This window comes from Magnolia sinica, chromosome 11, assembly GCF_029962835.1.
Source record: "Magnolia sinica isolate HGM2019 chromosome 11, MsV1, whole genome shotgun sequence".
Lineage (NCBI taxonomy): Eukaryota > Viridiplantae > Streptophyta > Magnoliopsida > Magnoliales > Magnoliaceae > Magnolia > Magnolia sinica.
The window spans coordinates 78,074,362-78,101,805 of NC_080583.1; the positions used below are offsets into that span (position 1 = coordinate 78,074,362).

Sequence of the window (27,444 nt, forward strand, 5' to 3'; positions counted from 1 at the left end):
CCCTGCTACACCTGTTGCGCTCGCACCTGCTGCATTCGACCCCCCTGCTGCGCTCGCCCCTGCTGCATCCGATCACTTCCGTCCGCACGTACGTCTGTACCTACTGCGTCCGCACGTACATCCAATCCCCATTACACCTCCTGCTGCATCCGATCACCTCCTACTGCGAACGTCCTACTGTCTTTGTCCAAACCCCTTTGCTATTCTGATCTGTTGCCGTTTGCTACTTGTTGTTCTGCTCTATTGCTGTTTGCTGATTGCTGTTCTGATCTGTTGGTGGTGATGTAAACCCTTTTGCTGATTGTTGTTCTGATCTGTTGCGGTTCTATTGCCTGCAACCAACTCTCCTGCTGCAAGGTACCTTCTTCTTTGGCTTAGTTTATATCTCTTCTTATCTATGGACAAAGACTCGTACAGAGGCCCCACAATGTAGTTTCAGTGGCACCAACTACAATTTATGGGCCATCCACTTTCAAAATTTTCTCAAGGGTCGTGGTTTGTCGGGACTGATTGATGGATCTGTTACTGTTCCCGCTTCCACTGATGCCGATAGAATGGCTGATTGGGAAATGAAAAATGGACGGATTATTACCTGGATTCTTGATTCCGTCGATCGATCAATAGTTGTTGGCCTCACGCCACATCGCACTGCTAAGGCTATGTGGTAGCATCTCCAGAGAATATATCAATGGAGTAATGCGGCTAGGTTATACCGCCTGGAACAAGATCTGATTCACCTTACTTAGGGTGACAAAAGTATTCAATCTTTCTACTCTACAATGGTTACAATTTGGACAGAAATGGCTATGATGGATCCTGACTTCCCCAATGACTTTAAAATATTCCACACAATGCGCGAGAGTGCGCAAGTTAGACAGTTTCTTATGAAACTGCGTCCGGAATTTGAGCATTGCAGGGCTGCTCTCCTGAACCGTAACCCAACTCCTTCAATGAATTCGGTTATTAATGATTTATTAGCCGAGGAACAATGACTGCAGGTCCTCTCTCAGGGGACATCTCAGGGACCATCTGACCTGGCACTTACTGTATCCACCTCTGCATCAAACCGTAGTTCCACTCCTTTAACTTGTCGCGGCTATAACAAAGTGGGACATGTCGTCGCTCAGTGCAAAGATTGGTGCGCGTATTGTTGAAGGACTGGTTATGGTCTTCAGGACTGTCGTTCACGTGCCTACACATCCTCATTCGGCCGTGGACGTGGTGGTCGAGGTCATGGTCGTGGTCGTGATCTTTCTACTACTTTTGTGCCTACTTCTTCTAAGCCTTCTGTTATTGATACTGCATCCACTGGTTCTGTTAAAGGTCTTTCATCACCTTTAACTCCTGCGATGCTCCAGCAGATCGTGCAGGCCCTTTCTGCGGCCGGTATGTTAGGTATAACCGCATCTTCTCCATGGTTCTTCGATTCTGGTGATTCAAATCATATGACTGGTGATGTATCCCATCTTCGCAATATTCGTCCCTACACTAGCAATCAGGCTAGTTCTACTGCAGATGGAACTAAACTACCAATTCAGTCCATTGGTTCCTTAACTTTCTCTCCTTCTAACCATCACCATTTTACCCTTCGTGATGTTTTTCATGTCCCTAAACTCTCCTTAAATTTAATTTCAGTTGGTCAACTTACATCCAATAACTGCCTAGTCATATTTCTTCCAAATTGTTGTTTTGTGCAGGATCTGGCAATGGGGAAGGTACTTGGGAAGGGTAGGCGGCATGGATGTTTGTACGTGCTGGACTTCACTCATCAGTTACTCCAGCTCATTATTTCTTCTCTCCCTCTTCCTCGGATATTTGTTCGACAAATAAAATGTGGAAACTCTGGCACTTTCGCCTGGGTCATCCACATTCTAATCGTTTGATTCAGCTCTTTTCTTCTGGCATGTTAGGGAATATTTCTCTTAATAAAAGTGGTTTGGATTATTCTTATTCTTCTTGTTGCCTTTCAAAAAGTGTTCCCTTTTCTCTAAGTACTGCAAAATCGTCATCTATGTTTGAACTGGTGCATACGGATGTCTGGGGCCCTTCACCAATTATGTCTCTCTCTCTGGACTACGATATTATGTTATATTCATTGATGATTTCACCCGTTATACCTGGATTTACTTTCTGCACTCTAAGTCACAGATGTTAGAAAAATTCAAAATATTTCATTCTATGGTGGACACACAATTTCAAGTAAAAATCCAAACTCTCCACTCTGACTCAGGGGGAGAGTATCTCTCCACAAATTTTCGTACATATCTGCAGGGTCATGGGATTACTCATCAGACCACTTGTTCTGATACTCCACAACAGAATGGGGTAGCTGAACGAAAAAATCGTCATATTGTCGAAACTGCCAATACCTTAATGACAACTATGAGTGTTCTTCGTTCCTTTTGGGCGAAAGTTATGATGCATTCAGTCTACTTGATTAATCGGTTGCCAACCACAGTCCTGAATAGTAAATCTCCCTACCTTGTTCTCACCGGTTCTCTTCCTACATATTCCATATTTCGTGTTTTTGGTTGTGTATGTTATGTTTATCTGCATCACGTGAACGTAACAAACTTTCCCCAAAATCAGTCATGTATGTATTTAGGATTTGGAGAAACTCAAAAGGGTTTTCGTTGCTATGATCCGGTCTCTCGTCATGTATGGGTATCACAACATGTTATTTTTCTTGAGCATATTGCCTTCCATTCATCTGTTCCTCCTTCACCCACACTATACTCTCCTGGTCTTACTATTTTTCCTGACATTCCAGTTGCCTCGAGTACCCCTCCTTGTCCATTGCAGGTTTATTCACGATGACCACGTACAGATCCATCACCTACTACTCTCCCTACTGCACCCGTAACCGATCCGGATCCTATCTTGGTACGTCGTTCCACTCGTGTACATCGACAGCCTGATCAATTGATATATTCTATGTCTGCCATGCATACTACCTTGGATACTGTATATATTCCCACTTCATACCATCAGGTAGCCAATCATGATTGTTGGAAGAAGGCTAGGGCAGAAGAACTAACAACATTGGATGATAACCATACGTGGGATATTGTTACTTGACCTATTGACCAACAATTAATTGGCAGTAAATGGATTTATTCTGTGAAGCTCAAGTCTGACGGCTCATTAGATCGATACAAAGCTCTGCTTGTCGCTCAAGGATACAAACAGGAACATAGAATTTATTATGATGAGACATTTGCTCCTATGGCCAAGATGAAAACTGTTCGCACTCTTCTGGCAGTATCATCAGTTCGCTCTTGGCCCCTCACTCAAATGGACGTGAAAAATGCTTTTCTTCATGGAGACCTCCAAGAAACAGTCTATTTGAAGCCTTCTCCTGGATCTTTAATCCCTGCTAATAAAGTCTGTCGCCTGAAGAAAGCTCTATACGGTCTCAAACAAGCCCCTCGGGCATGGTTCTAACATTTTCATGATGTTGTTACAGGAGTTGGCTTTACTCAAAGTGGTCATGATCCATCATTATTCTTGCGCACCTCTGAGCATGGAATCGTCATTATTCTCGTATATGTTGATGACTTACTTCTGACTGGTAGCGATGATACTGGCATCTCGGCTTTAAAGGAAGTTCTGAAGTCATCCTTCAAGGTGAAGGACTTAGGTCATCTGACATATTTTCTTAGACTTGAATTTTCGCGTTCTATACGTGGAATCCTGGTCAGCCAACATAAATATACCAAGGATCTTCTTGCTTTGGCCTTCTTAACGGATCAGAAGACAGTTCAGACTCCCTTGGAACTTAACGTTCAATATGGCCGTGACGAGGGTGAACTCCCTGCGGATCCCACCTTATACCGTCGTTTGGTTGAGAGTCTAGTTTACTTAACAATGAATCTTCCTGATATTACCTACGCGGTCCAAGTTGTCAGCCAATTTGTTTCTGCTCCTCGAACCCTTTATATGACTGCAGTATTGCGCATCTTACGGTATCTACGTGAAACTCTGGATTGATCTCTGTTCTTCTCCTCCATGGCTCCTCTAGACCTTTGTGCTTATTCAGATGCTGACTGGGCCGGTTGTACTCTCACACGCAGATCTACTACCGGCTACTGTGCTTTTCTTGGCACTTCTCTCATCTCTTGGAAAAGTAAGAAGCAGGCCACTGTTTCCAAATCAAGCACGGAAGCCGAGTATAAAGCAATGTCGGCAGCTTGTAGTGAGATTATCTGGTTACGTGGACTTCTTTCTGACTTGGGCGTTCATCTGCAAGATCCTACTCCACTCCATGTAGATAATCTGAGTGTCATTCAGATTACCTCAAATCCGGTTTTTCATGAACGGACAAAGCATATTGAAGTTGATTGTCACTTCATCCGTAAGAAGTTTCAGTCTCGGATCATTTCGCTACCACATGTCGCATCCCATGATTAGCTTGCCGACATTCTCATGAAGTCCCTCACGTCTGCACGCCACTCATTTCTAGTTAGCAAACTATTACTTGTTGATGACAAGCATTAGTTTGAGGGGGGATGTTAGACAGACCACATTCCTTATATAGAAGATTTTGTATTTATCATCTTACCTTATATAGTCATTGTAAAACTCTATATATTTAACCCTTTAGGGTTGTCTAAAATACAGAAAAAAGAAAAGGAGAATCATTCTCCCCAATGCCTTGCCTTCATTGATTTTGGATTGTTTACAGTGAATACCATGCTTAGCAACACCAACTGTTTCCATAAGAAACCGTCTTCTGTCCAAAATTGCCATAACCATGTTCTTAATATTTCTTGGTTCATCAATTTGAGAAATTTATCACCACCCAAATTACTTTTCTGATCGGGACGCATATCTCATTCCAGTCCAACAAATGATATTTTCGTTTTCTTCTGCACAATAAATACTATCCAATTTTCCAGCTTGCGAATCAGATGACATAATAAATTTCCACAAATGACAGTTTCTATATTAAGAGTAATATGTCCCAACAATCTAAGGTAATTTACCTTTCCCAGCTGATTGGGTGTGATGTCATCTTAGTACAGGTGCCTGTAATTCATTGGGTGTGATGTCATCTTAGTACTAGGATTTTGCGGAGCAGATATGTAGTAGTGCTTTCCATGGTGATTTTTTCAAGAAAACCAAGTACAATTTCTTCTTGAATCTTCAATTCCATCACCTCCCCACATCAAACCCTCTTGATGGAACCCACAACAGCAGTAGTAACGTACTAGAAGAAGAAGACAAGCAGAGACGGACATAAAGAGGCTTGAAGTGAAGGGTTTCAAATCAAGCCATGGGGATTGGACGTATGAGCATAATATTCAAGAAAATTTTGAATTTGTCTCTTCCCATCTTCCCTCATCAATAGATATTCATCTAAGTATTCAACCTTGTGATTTATCAAAATCAATTATATGGTGGTCCAAGCATTATGTCCAAAGGGCTAAAAGTAGTATCGAAGAAACAACGGATCATTTTTTGGGAATTTTGTATGTTTTCAAGGCAATCTGTGATGTAGAGCGGGTTGCGGACACTTTCATGTCCAAGATGGACCAAAGAAGGCCCGATCGGAGGCGAAAGTGATCAAGACCGTCGGAACATTAAAACAGGCATATCTCGCAAACCAAAATGACTTACTCGACATACCGTATATGATTTTGGGGTAGGACGAGCTACTTTAGCTAACCAACCCAGCATAGCAGGGTTGACCATGCCGAATTTGCGAGATTCCATCAGAATGACCGTTGAATTCCCTATTTATTTCCATTTTTACTATTTTTAGTAAGTTTTAGTTTTGTTATAGCTCTTCATCCTTTGAAATTTAGAAGTTCTATCCAACATGAAATTTTCTTAGAAAAATTAGGAGAATAAATAGGACACTTATTATAAATAGTAAATTTACTATTTATAGTAAGTTACGAATTTTAGGGAGTTTTAGTTGTAGTTTAATTCCAAAATTTCTTCCAAGGCTTGGTATCCCTATTTAAAGGGTTGTAGACAAGTTTATTTCAATCATCAATCAATTTACGAATTTTCATGGATACTATTTCTATTTTCTTGCTTTTTCCTCGTGGATTTGAGAAGTCTCTATGAGGAGGCTAGAGAAGCTTCGTGGATTTGAAGAAGTTATCCTTAAGGAAGACAGTGATCGACCTCATCACGTTCATCCCTGCGTCAATTGGTATCAGAGCGAGTACTCCTCTCGGACCAATGGCAAACAACGAAGGTATCAACTACAAACAACGAAGGTATCAACTAAAATCTTGTGGACGATGTTCCAAGGATTTGTTATCTTTCGGAAAGAATGGAAGCTTTCCACCAGGAGAGTCAGTTGACCATGCAAGGGCTGTAGGCAACCCTCAATTGTATTGCGGATGCGCTAATTCCGCCCCAAGCTCAAAGCGATGCTCAACCACCCGTAGTTGTTATATAGCATAACCCTGATTTCTATAGAGCACTTCTAGTGGTGAATTGTCGGACTACACCAGATAATTTGATCTTTAGTGACGAGAACCTTAATGAATGATTTGCCCGATGACCAATCTATGAGGGCGATCGTCTAGATCGTGCTAAAAGAGACTATTGAGGTAAGACCGAACTTCTTAGTTTTAACGGTTTATTATGTATAGAAGATTTTCTCGATTGACTAGCTGAAGTAGAAAGATATTTTGATTACATGGACGTGCCAGAGTATAAAAAGGTGAAACTAGTAGCGTTTAAATTAAAATCTGATGATTCTGCATGGTGGGAGCAATTACAACTCTCACATGCCCGACAGAACAAAGCACCCATCTCATCATGGCCACGGATGTAACGCCTTCTTCGATCATGATTCCTCCCTAGTTATTACGAGCAGGTACTATTCCAATAATATCAAAATTACCAACAAAGGAATCGAACCGTCATAGATTACACCGAAGAATTTTAGCAGTTGGAAACACGAAATGATCTGTCAGAAACAAAATCGCAGAAGGTAGCACGATTTATAGGTAGGTTGCGATCGGTGATTCAGGACCGAATTCAGATACACCTAGCGAGACTGGATGAAGCAGTTCAGTTGGCAGGTAGGGTAGAAACACAGCTTGCAAGAGTTCTTATTCAACCTTACCCTTCAACTCAGCCCCCCATGACGGGTCCCACACAGGATTCAATACTGACACGAGGAAAAGAACCAGTAGGAGAGCATCCTCAGCCTTCTGCAACCAGTGAGAGCGGCCCATCTAGGGCTCAATGCCTCGCAACCGAGCACTGAAGGTGAGGTTGCAGAAGAAGACCCTGGCTTTGATGAACATGAATAAGCCACTAAGGAATAAGCAGATGGCCATGAATGGACTGGCAAGGATCGTGGCGAATCTCTAGTCGTGAGGTGATTACTATACACCCTACAAGAGAAATTACATCCACAACGACACAATATATTTCGTACGTGGTGCATCGTCAACTGCAAAGTCTGTGATGTAATCATTGACAGTGGCAGTAGCGAGAACATCGTCTTAAAAGTGATGGTGGACAAGTTACAACTACCAACGACAAAACATCCTTCCCCGTACTCAATTAGTTGGATAAAAAAAGGTGAATGAGACCAATGTAACTGAACAATATACTGTCTCATTTTCAATTGGTAAAACTTATAAGGATCAAATACTTTGTGACGTGTTCAACATGTAAGCATGTCATATGTTACTCGGTCGACCGTGGCAGTCGGACCGTGATGCGACCCACTGAGGACAAGACAATGTTTACGTCTTGATCGAGGATGGTCGAAGGATAATCCTTGTCCTTATGGTACCAGAGAAACATCCTGAAGCTTCTAAAGTAGAGGAGAGCTCCCTCTTGACCATTTGAGATTTCTTGGAGGAATCCAAGGAAGCTAGCGAGGTTTACGCCGTAGTGGTAAAGGGTGAGGAATCGAAGCCCTTAAACATTCCTCCATGTTGAAGTTCATTACTGAACGAATTTAAAGAAGTCTGGCTCGAAGATTTACTCGATAGATTGCCCCCCATGAGGGACATCCAACATCACTTAAGCCTTGTCCCTGAGGGTAGCTTGCCCAACCATCCTCACTAACAGGTGAGTCAGAAAGAATGTCAAATCTTGCAAGCACAAGCAAATGAATTGATCTACACTAGTCAAGTCAAGGAGAGTAAGAGTCGAGTCAAAGAGAGCACAAGTACATGTATTCTTTTAGTTGAAGAACCTTATGTCAAGTACAAGAGAATGGATAATAAACATCAACGTTAGAAGTTATCTCAAGATCACAAGCCAAGTCCCTTGAGTAACTCGAGGACGAGTTTTTTCCAAGTGGAGGGGTCTAATGTAGAACGTGTCACAGATACATTCCTAGCATGGTTGGATCAAAAGAAGGTGGATTGTAAATTGATCATAACTTTTAATCCGGGTATCATTACGGTGCACCAGACCGAGTATCAAGAACCGAAACAGCACGAGAACTTGAGGACGAGTTCTTTTGAAGTGGAGGGGACTGATGTAGAGTGGGTCTCGGACACTTTCATGTCCAAGATGGACCAAAGAAGGCCCGATCGAATGCGGAAGTCATCAAGACTGTCAGAACCTTAAAACAGGCATATCCCTCAAACCATAATGAGTTTCTCGACATACCATATATGTTTTTTGGGTAGGACGAGCTACTTTAGCCAAACAATCTGGCATAGCCAAGTTTCGCACGCTAAATTTGCGAGATTCCATTAGATCGACGGTCGAATTCCCTGTTTATTTCCGTTTTTACTATTTTTATTAATTTTTAGTTTTATTACAACTTTTCATCCTTTGAGATTTAGGAGTTGTGTCCAACATGAAAAGTTCTTAGAAAAATTAGGAGAATAACATGGTTAAGCCACATAGGACACTTACTATTAGTAAATTATGAATTTTAGGGAGTTTTAGTTGTAGTTTAATTCCGAAATTTCTTCCAAGGCTTGGTATCCCTATTGAAAGGGTTATAGACTCGTTTATTTCAATCATTAATCAATTTACGAATTTTCATGAATACTATTTCTATTTTCTTGCTTTTTCCTCATGGATTCGAGAAGTCTCTATGAGAAATCCGGAGAAGTTTCGTGGATTCGAAGTAGTTATCCTTGAGGAAGACGGTGATCAACCTCATCACGTTCATCCCTGTGTCAATTTGGTATGTATTGTGCCAATTAATTCACCTTTTTAAGGTCAATTGATTTCAAATTTTGTTAGCGATAATTCATTCTGATAATGTCAAAGATGTTAATCATCATAATTATGGAGAAGTTAATGCTAACTAATTGCAGGGCTGAGAGAACCAAAGTAGGTGCATATCTCATAAGTTGTGGTCTTTTGGAAAGTTATTGGTGGAAATGAGATCGAAATGCCAAGGAATGATCGATAACATAAGATATGGATAAGGAAAACTGAAAAGCCACGTGTCGTTTTGAAAAAAAAAAAAAAAAGAGGAAGAAGAAGAAGAAGAAGAAGAAAAAAGATGTGCCACGAGGTGTGTACACAAGTTTGGAATCCATTTTAAGTCTGGAATAAATTTAAGGTAGTTTCTTCAAAAGGTGTCGTTTTACAAGTTCCTATGAATTAATGGATAAATGATCTTGAATAAGATATTGACGAGGTTAAAAAGGTTTATATGACACAAGAAATATGCTTAACAATGTTGAATCTACAAAAGTAGAGTATGATCAAGACATTGACATTGAAAATTCTATTTTCCTTTCTGAAGACGGAAAAAAATGTAGAATATTGAAAATTTGGAGAAGTTGATTGGAGAAGATTTTAAAGACACAAAAGGTAGGTTCCATTGAGCTCAAAATATCAAAGGTGTGTTTCACTTAGTTAGAATCTGCATATTTTGATCTCTTGAGTTTCAACTACTATATTATGTTCGGGAAAAGAACGAAAAATAAAAAGAAAAAAAAAAGAAAGAAGAGTAACAACAGGTTTAGTAAAGAGAATTTCATGATCAATGAAGAGAAGGATGCGAAAAGAAATATTTGAATTAACTTGAAGAGCTCCATGGACACAGAGGAAGCTATTGATGATTTTTACGTGATTGTATGGATGGAACACCATATGTCTTAACTATCAACACGTGGTGTTGGAGAATATCCAATAAGATCCATTGGTTGGAAGTTGTAGCAAACAGGACTTTCCTCATCCTATATTTGCATGTGTGTACTTGAATAGGAATTTACGGATTCCTGTGCACATACATTTAGTGGTACATCTTATAGCTATTTGGAGTTTATTGTGTCTATTTACAAGTTGTGTAAGGACATTTGTAATGTTGTCATCGGTTAGAGTTTGGTGTTACTCATTCATTGGTTTTGATGTCATATTAGTACGAGGGCTTTGTACAGGAGATACACATATTGTAATTGGTGATTAAAGGCATGGGTATAATATTCATTAAAATTGCCAATTTTTCTCCGCCCATCTTCTATCCTCAATAGATATTCATTACGCTGAATACAAAGCCACTTGCTCCTATGTCTTACATAGTTCACCAATCCCAAAAACTTCTCGAAGTTCTGGTCTTGATTCATCGGCAAATGAGCCCTACTCATGCTGTTAATTATTTTTGCCCAGCAGTTGCTCGTCGATTTTCTGACATTACTCAATGAGTCAGTCTATTCTACTAGTGAGTTGCTCCATCTCCGTTGGACTAATACACCTATCAAGAGGTGTGGTTAGCAATCCTTGCATTTTGTGGTTTGTCAAACTGGGCCATCAAGTGGTCCACGCATTGGATTCAAAGGGCCAATATCACAAACTGTCTTTAGGTTTTATTGGAATTGTGGTAATCCAATACAAGTGGAAGAAGAACTTGTCTTCACCCAAGAACTTATGCTAGCTTCGTAGCTTCTTTGTTACCCATGTTGATTTCCAAGAGATCACTTTTAAAAGGTTAATTGAGCTCCTCAAAACACTAAAGAATGAATTTTAGATTTATTATCTTTTGCCTGTTTGGGTTACAAAGGATAACTGTATATGTCTACTCGCATTGCAAAGGTTGGGAGTATCATCTACAAATTGCGAATGGGAGATTGATTCCCTCTGAATCCCCTATGAGACCCTCATTTCTTGTTGATGCAACCAAATGGCCATACGTGCCGATTGATCAAGATTTGAAGAAAAGGCTCGCATCTCACGCTTCACACGTGTGTACAAGAAAAGGACCACCTTCCCTTTTTAGCCATCATCACTTTCGATTTTTCTCAAATCTCTAAATTAGGAAATCTGCTCTTTCTTTCATATCTTTATTTTATTTTTAAGCAGGGAATAATCTTAAATATTTTCTTATCTAAGTATCTTCTATTTTAGGTATTTTCTTAATTATAGAATGCTTTGTTACTTAAGTGCTTTCCTATTTCATAGATTTTTAGATTTTATATTGTTTATTACAGATTGTAAGGTTGATTATAAATATGACCTATGTCCTATGGAATAACACAACTTGATCAATATTCTCTTTATGAAATTTTCTTCTTTTCTCTATGGTGGTTGTTGAAGGGAAGGAAAGTGATCTCTAGTTCTAGACTAGAGGACTGTTGAGCTTGCTCATAGTCTTGCATTTGTGATCTCTAGCGTCCGGCTATAGGATTGTTGGATCTTTTCCACAATTTTTTTATTTTCTTATTGATTTATTTGCTTTCCCTTTCGGGTTTGCATCAAATTGGTATTAAAGCAAGCTCTACTATTGGGAAACTGGAAAAAATAAAATAAATGTCATGGATAGGAAGATGTCCTCATGTGTCGTGCAAGACTCCAATGCCTTTCCATATCCATCGCGCTATTCTTATCCGAATTACTTCGATGATTAAGATCGCCATTCATATCATCTTGAGTCATACCCATTTTCATATGTGCCTTATGGGGATTCCTTTCAACACCCCTCCCTACATGTTGGTTATCCAAAAGCATCCTATCGCACGGAAATGTTAGTGACGCCTACGCATATTCAAAAGATACCGAAGGAGAGCTTGCAGGAGGTCAAGAAGGAGCTTAAAGCATCTAAGGAAGATATTGCAAATAAATTCAAGGAACTCAAGGAGTTTGTGAGAGCTTGCTTTGAGCCCTTGATTGAACGGGAAAATCTTTATAGGCTTCAATATATTTTATCTAGCATTCCAAGGAATGACATGGTTATGGATAGTGTGGCAACTCAAAAGGAATCTTCCTTTAGATTGGTTGATGGATCAATGGTCAGATCGGAGGAAATTCAAGTAAAACCAAAAGATCAACTGATGGATGATCCAATTGAGGAGATTTAAGGTTTGGCATATATGGACGATCCGATGGTCAAAGAGATATATAGTGCTATAATCATAGTGGCAAAATCCATATAGGTCAACATGATAGTACCATCTCAACATCAATCAAGGTATGCAAATCGAAAGCGGACTATGACGAATAGGTCACAATCGACGTCTAGAATGTGGAGGACCAACAAGAAACAAAAGAAAAGATGGTTCATGTTTCAATACCATATTATGCACCAGCTACTCATTAAGCATGTTGGTCTCCACCATCAACTACTAGCAAAGCCGAAGAAGACACGCTACAAACGAGGATCTTCGCAAGTGATTATGACTACCAATTTAAACTCGAGGATGAGTTGTTTTCGAAGCCGGGTGGAATTGATGCAACCAAACGGCCACACGTGCCGATTGATCAAGATTTGAAGAAAAGGCTCGCATCTCACACTTCGCACGTGTGTACAAGAAAATGACCACCTTCCTTTTTTAGCCATCATCACTTTCCATTTTTCTCAAATCTCTAAATTAGGAAATCTTCTCTTTCTTTCATATCTTTATTTTTAGGCAGGGAATAATCTTATATATTTTCTTATCTAAGTGTCTTTCTATTTTAGGTATTTTCTTAATTTTAGAATGCTTTGTTACTTAAGTGCTTTTCGATTTCATATTAAGATTTTATATCTTTTATTACAGATTGTAAGGTTGATTATAAATATGACCTATGTCCTATGGAATAACACAACTTGATCAATATTCTCTTTATGAAATTTTCTTCTTTTCTCTACGGTGGTTGTTGAAAGGAGGGAAAGTGATCTCTAATTCTAGACTAGAGGACTGTTGAGCTTGCTCACAGTCTTGCATTTGTGATCTCTAGCATCCGGTTAGAGGATTGTTGGATCTTTTCCACAATCTCTTTATTTTCTTATTGATTTATTTGCTTTTCCTTTCGGGTTTGCATCACTTGCCTATCCAACTTTTTAATCAAAGCCTCTGCCACAACTACGAAGAAGAACGGGGACAAGGGACCCCCTTCCCTTGGAACTTTAATCCCCCAAAGACGCCTTTCCTGTGATTCGTTCATGATCGTTGAGAATTTTACAAATGAAATTCACTCCATCAATATCTACACTTGCATCTAAATCCTAAGCTAGTGAAAATGCTTTTCCAAGAACTCCCAACTAACATAACTCTAGGTTTTTCTAAGTGTATTTTCTGTAGCACACCTTAAAATCTTCCTTTTCACTTCAAATCAATGTTTTCAATATCGATGATATCGACCAATATATCCCACAATATAATTTGTATTCCAAATGTGCGATACGAAATGCATAGGTAGCGTTAATATATCTCACATGTTCGATCCGTTGAGTATTTTTTATTTTATTTTTTGGTAAATCATATAAAATTAGTGTCAAATGGCTACAAATTCATGATTCTTCATGGTTTGCATGAAAAATCATGGATTTGGAGTTTTGATTTTAAGATTTGGGGGAGATGTGTTGAGTTACTGAAAATTGTGAAAAATAAAAAATTTCTAATTTCTCTCACATCAGCTATAATCCTTGTGTCCAAACATAATCAAACATGTAACTTGATTTAGTGATTCTTGATAATTTTGGGATTTTTCGGGGGAAAAAAAAAAAAAAAAAAAAAACCCTATTGCACTACGTTGGCACATTTAATATTGGTGTGGCCCATGCATTGTGTGGATTGACATGACTTACGTACTAGGTGATGGCCATGGCTTGGCCCTCCTTTTTCGTGAATGAGAAGTTGTACAAATGTGACAAATTAGTGGGAAAGAAACAGCGAACCTTCGCTTATCTAGATTTATCTTTTCCCAAAAACATTTATTAGGACCAACCTGATGGATGAGTTGTATCTTGCACCTGTCATTTATAGTGTGAACATGAGCTTTATACTCAACATGCTTACATCCCAGTGCCTTTTCCTCCTGAAATGGTGGGGCCCTGTTTGTGTGCCCCATTGTGATCTTTTGGACGAAATCTAACCCTTCGTTTTTATTCTTGATTTACTTGCCAGAATGTCAAGGATTCTGGAGCGCTATGAAAGATATTCCTATGCAGAGAGAGAGCTTGTTTTGTCGGGTCCTGAATCAGAGGTATACACCATAATCCACTCTCAAACCAGACCGTCCATCTAGTTGGCCTTGCCATGGATGGAAAATTATGAAACTTAATTACGTTCAACATTTAGTTTTTGAACTGTGGGCCACCCATGATAGGTCTGACTAGATGAGTGGTCCCTGTTGATGCATACCCTCACTAAAAGCTGCTTTTCTTCCCTGCTCTTTCATATGATCTTATATGGCCCACTAACTTTTCGTTGATCTAGAACATGCACTGTCCATTCCAAGCTAGAATCCGTACCATCCATTACAATCTTGGGTGGTTGCAATTTCGAAAATGAAATGCGCAATGGACATAATGAATGGTCTAGATCATTGATTAGGATGTCCAAGAGTACTGCTATAAATTATATAAATTATAGTGTTGACAGAAAAAGATTGCTTATCTTCTTAAAATGAGGGAGTTTGAAAAGGATACGGGTTGGATATCGCCGTTGCCCTGTATCAAAGTGAGTATAGGCATGACATGATTGGATTTAATTGGATGGTAGGCTGCCACCATAAATTGATGAAATCATGTTTGAAAGTTGTTTGGGTGGAGTGCATACCCAACTGACTGGATCTCATCTCTGAGAGCTGGTTTTTTTTTTTTTTTGTTAGCTTGTTAGTACAACTATTGTCATTTCACACTGCACTGTTAGCCACCCCCTCTAGGGAATTGATACCAAGGTATCTTTCACACAATCTACCACTTGAGCTATTGATCTGGGTGTTCTGAGAGCTGGTTATTGTCCAATCAAATCCCACCACAATGTGCTTGTACTAATGTAGGTACATACAGGGCAGGACTCAGTTGGCATTCTAATAATAGCAGGGTGACCAGTATCTACATTTCTCTCGCCACATATTGCTATGATGTCCTCCAAACAGAACCATATTTTATAACTTTTTTGACTTTTGTATGCCAGACAAAAATCGCCTTTAAAATCCCAGGACACCGACCCTAGGATCTAGTTCCTCGACAAGTCCCTCTCGAATAATTTCAATAAGAGTATTCTACCACTTATTGATTTGTGTATATATATTATATACTATAGTTGATGTGGGGTCCGCCGTGTTGTGTGCACAGGATCCTACCTGTGCATTAAGTGAGCCGGACCATCATTATTTGGTTCTCATAAAATCAGTTATATCTAAACATCAAATGGGCCACATCATGGAAAACTATGGACAACTATCCATTAACTATCAAATTCACGTGATGGCTCTCAAGATTGTTGGATCGGCCTGATTTTTAAAGCTCGTGTCCTAACATGAGCTGGACCAAGATGGACGGAGTGGACGTCTCATCATGGTGGGCTCAACACCTTTTGGGGGAACGGGCTCCCTGCAACACCTATGAAGTTGTAGGAAATTTCTCACGTATCACAGCTGGCGTTTTGTCGTTTGAGAAAAGCTTTGATACTCTGCTGGCACAAGTGAATGGATGATATGCAGCACTGAGAAATTGCATATTAAACTGTCAAAATTACTGCCCAACGTACATATGTCGTGAACTAAAGTTTTCACTTATATATCTAATCTAACTATTGGACAGTTTTTTTTTTCTTCTGCTGAAAGGTTATTTAACTATTGGACAGTTGAAAAATAAAAATAAAAATTAAAATTAATGATCTTATTTCAATAAACAAATGTTAGTAAATCGGAGGTTAATATTTTTCAACCAATCTAATTTTGAGACTTGTATGACATGGTAATAGTGGGTTTTACTATTTAGTCATTTTAGTTTTAGTTAACACATGTTACGTGGTCATTTTCAAAGTGCATGCCTGCCAAGCATCGTAACGTTTTGTTGCAATGCACCCTGACTTTTCTTCTTTTTTTACACACGCACTCGCACCCCACATACACCCTTGGACTCACATCACAATGTGATTTCACCATAATAGATACTCAAACTCATGACCTCATATTGAAACTCTTGTTAATCTACCACTGAAGCATGAGTAAGGACCCACCCTGAGACTTTATTGCAATAATATGTGCCACGACTTGGCCATTAGATTTTATTTTTTGAAGGACCCAAACTATTTATTTGATAAGACCAAGTGACTTAACAAATTCTCGGATTCAACATTTCAACTAGGGCTGGCAACGGCCAGGTTAGGGCTTAAATTTGAAATGGTGAGAGCTAAGTTTTCAGGCCAAGTTTAAAATTTAAATTTTAGGCCCAATTCATTGCCAACCTTATTTCCACCCTTTGACTATGTTGTATTTAAAAGGTTTTTAAATAAAAATTGTGTTTCAAACTTTTTCCATTGTTTTTTTTTTTTTTTTTTATTGCAAAACATGTTGTCTTTTAGTAACTTTCTTTGTCCCACATAAAAAATGAACATTGGAAATTTCAAATATATAAGTAAAGTGAGCTGTATAAGGCTTGAGTGTACACCAAGCCTAGCCAAGATGAGCTAGGTCCAAGTGTGGGTGCGGGTCTGGGTTAATGTGCCGACTGTGAGACTACACTCGCATCTTCAATTTTACACTTTTTTCATCCAGAGACGTAACTATTCAGGTGGTCGCATCGGTTGAGTATAAATCCAATTGACTTGAACATTTGAAACAGTGCTTTAAACACCTAATCAAAGTCTTTAAATAAGCTTTTAATCCTAATTAGTTTCCATTGCATAAAAAATCTCTACCCCTCTACCTTCTAAAAAGTTTTTGGTTCATTGTTGTTTCTACAATTGAGTTTGCCGCTGAGATAACTCATTTTGGGTTTGAGTTCTGCATGCCGGTTCGAGCCCATATACAGTGCGTGCACCACTTAGACCGAATCATAGTTGTATCCTGGAGGCTAATTGTTGCCCATGACTTTTGTTGCACTTGGAACGCGGTTCGAGGAGGGAAAGTTTGGTTTCAAGCCTTGTGACTCAATCACGCATCGACTTAAAACAATTAGTCTTCTTTACTTTCATTTTTTTCCTAATTCATTTATGTTTTCTATTTTCTAAAAATCCATCTATTGTTTTCAACACGTATCTAACAGATTATACAATGGTTATGGTCTCCTTTCTGGTTAAAAGCAAAAGAGCCAAATTCTCAAAGGATTTGGATTCTCAAAACATTTTTAGAAGGTGCAATGGCCTAAGTCGCACACAGTGTTACATGGAAGAAGAATAGAGGACAGAGAGAAATTTGAAATAAAAATAACGGGTTCAATTTTGACTTAAATAGTCAATATCTCAAGGTGTATTTGTTACCATTTTTTGAATATTATATACTAAATATAAAAGAAAGGAGATGACAAATTATCTTCACGGTAAAATAAACTCACTTGTCCTTAATTCAACACGAAGGTTTGTACCAGTATTTAATAGATATCCAATAGTTAATGCTGGTATGCCTCGTAAAAACATTTCAAAAGGACAAGTACAGGAGGGCAGACAAAAGTACATGAGGCTATAGATGGCTTGATTTGGAAATGTTATCTTCTCTCTTAACTATAATGTCCAGGAATATAGAACCTATAGGTGAATGGTGTCTTTCCTGGAGAGACTCTTGTCTCTTCTGGACATCCACACACCAATTCACATAATACAGTCATTTTGTCATGAATAGACATTACTTATTTCTTATGATAGTTATTTTTATCTCTTTTGAATACAATAATAACATAATAGTAAAGAATTGTTATCATATGTGACACATGTAACTACCACGTAGATCCTAATCAACCCAACTACCACCATGTATACGATATGTGGCAGACAACACCATGTGTACAGTCATGTGTTAGTGCTCAATCAATACTCTAGATAGAACCGTAAACACTATTGGGTCAAATTTCTGGCTAGACCTTAGTCAACTCCCTATTACACTATAATTCTGATGTGTTCGTACCAAGTGCACAAAAAAACAAAAAAAAAGCCCAAAGATACCCAAGCAACCCTGCACCAACATTAAGCATACGTAATATATATATTTATTTACTTTCTAAAAAAATATTTTTATTGTTGAAATTTTATTCTTCTTATACACCGTTTAAAATTTTGGGGCCCAATTTTTATTAAACAGAGTCCAAATATAATTTTTATCGAATATTTCTAGCCTTTGATTTGTGGAGGCATTTTTACTAAAATATAACCATTGTACACTTGTGAGAGAAATGCTCTAGTGCTCCTAATTGCTTTAGTTTAATTATATAATCCAATCAATTGATCTAAATTATCTGCTAAGTTTAGAACAAAAAATTACATTGATGAGATGATCCAATCCATCCTTGATTTGGAATTATTTTCTATGGCCATACTTTTTCCAAACCATGGATGGGATGGCTAGGGTTGCCTAACAAAAGTGATTATTAGAATCATAAGCAATCCATGGCTGCAATTAGATGGATCAAATTGTTGACCGAACCAAAAAATAATGTGTCAGTGATCAAGTGATGTTGACCGTTCAATTAAAGACCATTGATTGAATGGTTAATATTTATCAGATTAGTGTAATTCTTGCATGGTTGCCCATTAAATGCATGTTGGACCTAACGAGCAGTCTAGATCAATGGATTGGATATCCCAATGCAACTAAATGCAACCAGGAGCACCATAATTTGTAGTGTCCTGAGAGCACATAACTTTATAGTGCTATGAGAGAAATAGGGCGTGTCTCTATTTTTAATTCAACCATCCAATAAATGCATTTTGGGTGACTAAATTAGTCTTTAAACCTTTATGCCCGGACCCATAACATGAAAGGTTCCATCTGATTAAGTGGTAGGAGGGAACTGGATTTCGTGTGACCCAGAAAAACCCAAGTTCGGTGAGGCCCTGACATGAGTAGATTTGATTGAGCTACGGGGCTGTCAAAGGTTAGCCACAAAACCAGATCTTGTGAGGCTGGGAAACACCGAGCCTAGTGAGGTGAGGCTCTGATTCGGCAAGATCTGATTGACCTGCATGCTACTGTTGGAGAATGGGTCATGCAAAGTATATTTGAAAGTGATTTGGCAGGGTGTCACATAGCGATGTACCAATCCAATATAAGGCTGCCGTCACACGTGAGGTGGACCAATCACCTCACGTATCACTACTCACTGAATCCGGTTCTGACAGAAACGGAGAAAGGTTAAGACACCAGAAAGACGGGGAAGGGTATGCCAGTTTCCTGCAACAGGAAGAAGATACAGATATCCCTCGAGGCATGCGCTGTTGGGACACCATAATGTTACACGTGTTTTATATCCACGTTGTTCATCCATTTTGACTAGTTTGTGGGTCCCACTGTCGTTAGATCACAGTCAGTTGCCATTGGATATTTTTAATATCCGTCCTTCCAATACTGTCAACCAATCCCAATACTGTCAACCAATCTAATGGTTGGATTACCATAATTTGTGTCGAGTTTTATAGAGTACGTGCATCATTCCTCCAGTCGGAGTATCAAATAAATTTTTGAGAGATGTAGTGCTATACCAGCTGCATTTGGACAACTAAGACGGTCCAATCGATTGATACAGGCTGTTCATTTAGTTCAGGGGGACATTTCATGGACTACCATCCAAAACAGTATATGGTTCTAAAAAAAATATTAACCATTTGATCAAACTGTATCGAATTTGAGCGGTTGATATCACTTACACAAAATCGGTCCAATCAACAATTTCATCCGTCTATTCGTTGGTGCCCATCCTGGATTATTTGTGATCACTTCTGTTAGGCAATTGTAACCATCCCATCTACGGCTTCCAAAACAGATGGCTGTAGAAAATATGCCCAAGTCAGAGATGGATTGGATCATCCAATCAGTATGAATTCTGTAACGTTGTCTGTGAATTGTATTATGTATTTAATGGACTGATGAGATGCTATCGTTGAACTGTCCAAATGAACTGATGCAATTAGGAGTACTGTATAACTTATAAGTGTTCTGAGACACCGGAGCAATTCTCTAATTTTAAAACAATGGAATTTTATTGTTGAAAGTGTTACCAAAAAGTGCCTGGCGATTTCGAAATTATGAGAAGATGCTTCATAGAAGTTGAAATGACCAAAATATCCTCATTTCCCTTTTCTGCTACAGAGCAGTCGGGTTAAGGATTGTGAAGTGACGTTTGCATGACATACAAACCTTCCAACAGGCAACAGGTGTGCCAATTACGATGATAGCATGCTGGGTGTTTTTAGGCGACAAAGTAATGAGGGTGATTCGGTCATTTCATCCGCTGAAAAAGCACGTTGATGCTTGCCAAACGTGCAGGAACTTTTTGGTAAACTCCGAACTCATGAGGTATTATGCCGTAAAAGTCCCTTTAAACAGAGGAGTCGCTTTTCCAGTTGCCAGGGCCACTTTCCAGCTACCGCTGATGAGATGCGGGTGCTGGAAAAGTTCTCTGGGCCCCACTATGATGTATATGTTTTATCCACCCAATACATACATTTTGCCAGCTCATTATCCATGTGTGAATCAACTCACAAGATCTACCTTGTTAAGTGCTGGATTTAAATGAAATTATTATCATATTAGAATATGGTAACGTAAAGGCCGATGCATAACGGTAACAATGATTATTATACATTATGGAAAAGATATTCATCATATGATCACGCAGTTTTTTTTTTTATGAAATAAGTTGCAATAGGTTCGTTTAAGCCTACATTAGGATATGAATAGGTTTGACGATTTAGATCTTTTCTATAAAAGTAGCTAAAAGAACTTTCATCCCTAAAAGAATAAGGCCCTTAAATATCCTAGCATAGGACGTGGGTTAGTTGGACGTATGATTGGATTTTACCCATTTGATCATGGTAATTTTTCAATGGTCCAAACTGTTTAAAAGATGGGCCTTACCATGGACTGTGATTTCGATTTGTCATTTTTTTCTCTTATAATTTAAATTCTCTCTAACCATGGATGAGCAAAGACTTGAAGAAGTTCTAATGTATCCCATGATAATAATTGTTCGGAGTATCCCCAATGTTATCCATATCTCTAGCTTAATATCAATGATATTGATAGTATAAAAAATTCTAAGCATCTACAATATATCACTAAGTATCAGCAATACTTTTTACTATATAAATTTTAGGTGTCCCATGTATTACCAATCAACGATATATCGATCATATCACCAATGTATCGATATCGTCAAAAATATGTTTATTAATTTCATTTCAATTTTTTTACGGGTACACGGTTGTATGATAAAAGGCATGGTTGTGTGTGTGTGTGTGGATGGGTGGATGGATGGATGGATGGATGTGTGTACCCTAGTGGTCTCCTACACACCAGATCGTAAATAGCTTGTTTACAATCTTGAGGTCTAGCTAGTTCAGGTGGGCCCTAACGTGATGTGTATGTGAATTTCACTCGGTATATTACATGCATTACCCCACATTAAGCCTACGACCCAAAAATCATGATGATTTGTGATTCATGTGTGCCACACTTAAAGAAAAAGTTGAGAGAGACATTTTTCAATGTTTTTTATCAGGGTCCACCATGATGATTTTGTGAAATCTATAAAAATTGTCAGATGCCAAATAAAAATTCAGGCCTATTCATGATTCAAATCAGCAATGCTAAGGAAATAGTTTGGAGGGTGGGCGTCTCCCTCTACACTATTTCCAAACGTGTGGTCAGCCTAAATCAGGGACGAATGTTGTTTTTTTAGCTTTAGAACAAAAATTAGGTTAAACACATGATGGAAGGCGCTGATTTTTGAAAAGCATTAAGTCGGGGCCACTGGCAGCCAACCCCTTGGGCGTGTAAGGCCATTTATGTGTAATGCCATTTCTGTTTTCATCCTAACATTCATTTACTTAAATTTTAAGAGGTGGGCCAAAAATCAGGTTCATCCATGATTCATTTGGCACACATGATTGGAAACATTGTACAAGGCGACAATCACCCTTTAAACCGTTTCTATTGTTGTGGCTCACCTGAATCACGGATAGCCTATTTTTTGCCTTTTGTCCTAAATTTATTTATGGCATCTAACAGTTTGAGGTGATTTTAGATAATCATCACAATGGACATTGCAAAAAATCAACTAGGGCCGCCAAAATAATGTATCAGCCTACTTTTTTGGTCCCCATGTAACAATTGGAGTGGACTTCACTTGCACAGCACAGTGGGGCCATAAAACGTCAAGGATGTACGGGCATTCCCCTCCCTAACTACTTTCCTTGGTATGGCCAATAAGAATGAGGGATTGGGCAGGTTTTCAAGACCTATATCTAAAACTTGGTCATATATCTAATGGTCATAGCTAGTGGAATTCATAAATATATCATGGTGGGCGTACTTGAGCCGGCAACAATTTTCACAGGTAAATATTTCACAATCTCGCCAGCAGGAGTCCAGGACTACATAAATGTGTGTGTGCATGTGTGTACATGCATGCATGGATGGATGGATTACTTATGCATCTCTCTCTCTCTCTCTCTCTCTCTCTCTCTCTCTCTCTCTCTCTATATATATATATATATATGATTGGATGGATACATCATTTTCCCAAAGTTTTCCTAATGTTTTCCTGTGTCAATGTTACATGCTTTCAATCGCCATTAAAGAGAAACTTATTATTTTTTTCCTAAATATGTGAATATGTGCCTTTTTTATTATTTTATATATATATATATATATATATATATATATATATATATATATATATATAAAATATCTAAATCGGAACCACATATTATTTTAATTTTTTTTTTACCAAAAGAAAAGTATATTCATTTCAAAATGGACTATACAGGAACTAGACAGATTTTCGGGCTCCCACAAACAAGGGAGCTTATCATATGACTAAACAAACAAACTATCCCACTGGCCAACCCTTACGGTTTCTCTTTAACCGCCCCTAACCCAGATTTATCTAACAAAACTAACCCTCTGATTTCTCTAGGGAGATCAGCCCAGACAAAATAAGTCGAGTTGCCTTGAGTGGCACTATCTAACCGGGCCAATCTATCAGCCGGACCATTTACCTCCCTAGGAATGTGGCAAAAGGAAAATGAACCACTAATAATAAGCTCGTCAATCCTCTTATGCCAATGGTCCCAAATCCAACTAGGATGAGAATTCCCCTTCACAAGATCAACCACAAATCTAGAATTTGATTCCACGAAGACTCTGGAGAGTCCCACGCTTCTACACATGGAGAGGCCTTGCTATATGGATCGTAATTCTGCTCTATTGTTAAAGCCCACCCCGAACCCCACCGAGAAGCCAAAGATGAGGTCTCCGCCCAAATTCCTGCGTATCCCACCACCACCGGATGGGCCCGGATTGCCTCTCGCCAACCCATCAATATTCAGCTTGGCCCAACCAACATGCAGCTTGATCCACCTCACTACCTCAAAACTTGTTTTCGGCGAGCGCTTGGCCTTATCTGAGCAAAGGGAGTCCAACCACCATTTCACCCTGGCGATGGTGGTTGCACTGGAGACAGCCTTACCCCCCATCCGCATAGAGTTCGTCGCCCTCCATATCTCCCAAATTATGAGGTTGGGCACCAACTTTCTATACTCTGCATTGTTGTTCCCACCCAACACAATCTACAATCCACTAACCAATAAACTATTGGTCAGTAGAGATGTGGCTTTTAGTGAGGAAGAAGCTTGAAAATGGAACGATGAAGAATCAACCAAAGATATTCTAGTCGAAAGAACATGAAGAAAGGCATGACCGTCAAGAGCAAATGCCCGCAACACCTTCTTCGACCGCATCATCAGTACACAGAAGTCCAATAGTACATTCCATCACTCCTGAAAGTACTCCATCAAGTCAAAATTCGGTCAGCTCGTCCTCACCCGTGGCACCTATAAAAATGAAAAGCTTAAGCGACATCTATGAGCAAACTGAAGAGGTCAATCTTTTCTACCTGTATGCAAATCATGAGCCTCTAACATTTCAGGAGGCCATAAAAGAAGAATGTTGGAGAATCGCTATGAAAGAAGAAATACATACCATTGAGAGAAATGACACATGAGAGCTGACTACGCTTCCTAATGGCCAGAAAACTATTGGCGTGAAATGGGTGTAGAAGATCAAGAGAAATGTTGATGGTGAGATCAATCGCTACAAGGCAAGGCTCATAGCAAAGGGCTACAAACAGAAGTACGGGGTGGACTATGAAGAAGTCTTTGCTCCCGTTGCTCGCCTTGACACTGGGAGGATGATTATCTCACTTGCAGCCCATCACAGTTGGATGATCTCCTAACTGGATGTGAAATCTACATTCCTGAAAGGAATTCTGGAAGAAAAGGTCTATGTTGACCAACCTGAAGGCTTTGTTATGTAAGGGGAGGAACATAAGGTGTATCGACTGAAAAAAGCCCTCTATGGGATGAAGCAAGCTCCATGTGCTTAGAATGCACGCATCGATAACTATCTTCAAGAGAACGGCTTCGCCCAATGTCTATATAAGCATGCAGTTTACATCAAGAAGAATGCTCATGGCGATATGCTTACAGCGTGCCTATATATTGATGATTTGTTGTTTACAGGAAACAGCCGACCGATGTTTGATGAATTCAAGAAGGCCATGTTTAAGGAGTTCGAGATGACCGACGGAGGTCTCATGTCCTTTTTTCTGGGCGTTGAAGTGAAACAACAACATGGTAGTATCTATATATCTCAAAAGAAGTATGCCAAGGAATTGCTTGAAAAGTTTAAGATTGTCGATTGCAATGCCGTAAACACGCCTGTAGCAACGGGCTTAAAACTAAAAAAAGACGGAGAAGGAAGAAGTATTGACTCGACTATGTTCAAGAGTCTAATTGGAAACCTAAGGTACCTCACAATCACAAGGTCGGATATTGTCTACAGTGTTGGGCTTCTAAGTAGGTAAATGGAAGCACCAAAAGAATCACACTAGCTAGCTGAAAAAAGAATCTTCAGGTACGTTAAAGGAACAATGGAATTCGGTCTTTTCTATCTATACGATGATGAAGCAATATTGTATGGATACTCAAACAGTGATTGGGGAGGTGACCAAGATGAAAGAAAGAGCACCACTGACTACGTATTTTATCTCGGAACGACTGCTTTCATATGGAATTCGAAGAAGCAGAGTGTGGTCGCCCTGTCCACATGTGAAGCAGAATACGTGGCAGCATCGTCCACTGTTTGTGATGAAATTTGGTTGAGAAACCTACTAAAGGAGCTGAAGCATCCGCAGGAAGGATCCACAGTCATATATGTGAATAACAAATCGGCAATCGAATTAGCCAAAAATCCGGTGCAACATGGAAGAAGCAAACACATTGATACCCGATATCATTTTCTGAGAAATCACGTGAAGCAGAAAACGATAAAATTAGAGTATCGTCATACTACGGAACAGGTGGCGAATATTTTCACAAAGGCATTACCGACAGATGCATTCAAACGACTAAGAACGATGCTTGGAATGAAGCAGGTTTTGGTTTGAAGCGGAGTGTTGGAAGTCCAAACCAATCCCGTCGGATTCTCAAGGAGAGTAAATGAGGAAGCTTCCAGTAACAGAAGCTTTCCTCCATGCGACTGTTCAGTTCCAGATACAGAATCTTTTAGATATTTTTTGATGTTTGTTACAGTAGTTAATACCATGCCCCTATAGTATATTTTAAAGGGGTATTTTTGTCTTTTCACCTTGGTGAAAAATGTCTATATAAAGGGTTCTTGTAGTCCGTTTGTAACCAAGACTGCAAGCTTGTAAGCAACAGTAAAAAGCAAAGTTTCTCTTCTCAGTTTTCACGTGTCCAGTGAGTTTGAATCTAAGGCTTTGTAAAGCCAAGAAAAGCCGTGGCTTATATAGCCAACAGTTTCAGCCGCCGAAGTTTCGATGCTACCGCTTTTTCATCCGCCACTGTTATAATTTCTTGCTCTTCCCCACCAAGATGATGGTGGGTTCCAAGCTTCACCGCTCCAGCATAGGATGATGGAGGCCTACGGTTCTGGACGGAGACTGGCTGCTCCATTTGCGGAGGAGCATTTTGGGCCACTGCCCTAGGTCTGGCTTCCTTCACCGACGCAATCCTTCCGTCTATACGTTGTCCATCCAGCATTCCCATGGCCGCTCAACCTTCAGCTTCGTACAGGAAACGTCTGAATGTGTATCCCCTGGAACGCCTTGAATCAGGGAACGTGGGGATGTAGACGTCTAGGATCTTGCCATATCTCTGAAAGATAGTCCGCAAATCATCCTGGGTACAGTCGAACGGGAGATTACTAGCAAAAACGATGAATCCATTTTTCTTCTCATCGTTTCTTCTCCTGCCATTAGATCTCACCCTAGGAGATCTACCTCTGCTTTGCTCTCTACCTCGTCCATGTGCTCCTGCACCTCCGAATCCTGAGAAACCTCTGTTACCGCCCCTGGATGGGGCTCGCCCTCTCTCACGCATCTAGGGCGACCACTTCCATGCTCTCTCATATATATATATATATATATATATATATATATATATATATATTGGCATTTCCTAAAATATTATTGAAAACTTTCATCATTTTTCTCATGTTTCTCTAATATTTCCATGAGCTAGCATCACATGTTTTTAGACCTCGTTAAAGAAAAACTTATCACCTATGTATCTGTTTTTTTGTAATTATTTTATTCCTATATATATATATATATATATATATATATATATTATAGCAAGCATGTGCAGATTTAGGCCATCGGGACCAGCTAGGGCTCCAAGGGATGTATGGATTTTATCCACACCGACCATGCATTTTGCCATGTTATTTTAGATTATGAATCTAAAAATAGGCATATCCAAGGATCAAGTGGACCACGAAAATGGGAATTAAATGCTTGCCTTTGAAAACTTTTTTGGGTGCCACAAAAGTTTGGATCAAGCTGATAGTTACGTTTACCCTTCATCTAGGTCTCTATGACCTTATGAACAGGTTGGATGGCAAATAAACATCACGGTCGGCCCTAAGAAGGTTTCAAAGGTGGATGCCATTATTGCCTCTACTTCTTGTGGTGTGGCCCTCTTGAGCCTTGGATCTCCCTCATTTTTTGGCTCATTACCTAAAATGACATGGCAAAATGCATAGACGAAGTGGATAAAAATGCATGGATGATGTGGATAAAATCCATACATCACGGTGGTCCTCGGA

The 27,444-nt window shown here is 39.3% G+C and overlaps 1 protein-coding gene across 3 annotated transcripts in view; it reads left to right on the top strand.

Annotated features, from left to right (window-relative positions):
- Positions 1-27,444, top strand: part of LOC131219430 (agamous-like MADS-box protein AP1) — a 67,607-nt gene that overhangs the window by 33,008 nt on the left and 7,155 nt on the right. For 2 of the 3 annotated variants that reach the window (XM_058214553.1, XM_058214554.1), the window contains exon 2: positions 14,280-14,358. In XM_058214553.1, the coding sequence (XP_058070536.1) occupies positions 14,280-14,358 (79 nt within the window). Of the gene's footprint in view, positions 1-14,279; positions 14,359-20,461; positions 20,846-27,444 lie in introns of those variants that run through there. The other variant, XM_058214555.1, reaches the window with a different exon arrangement.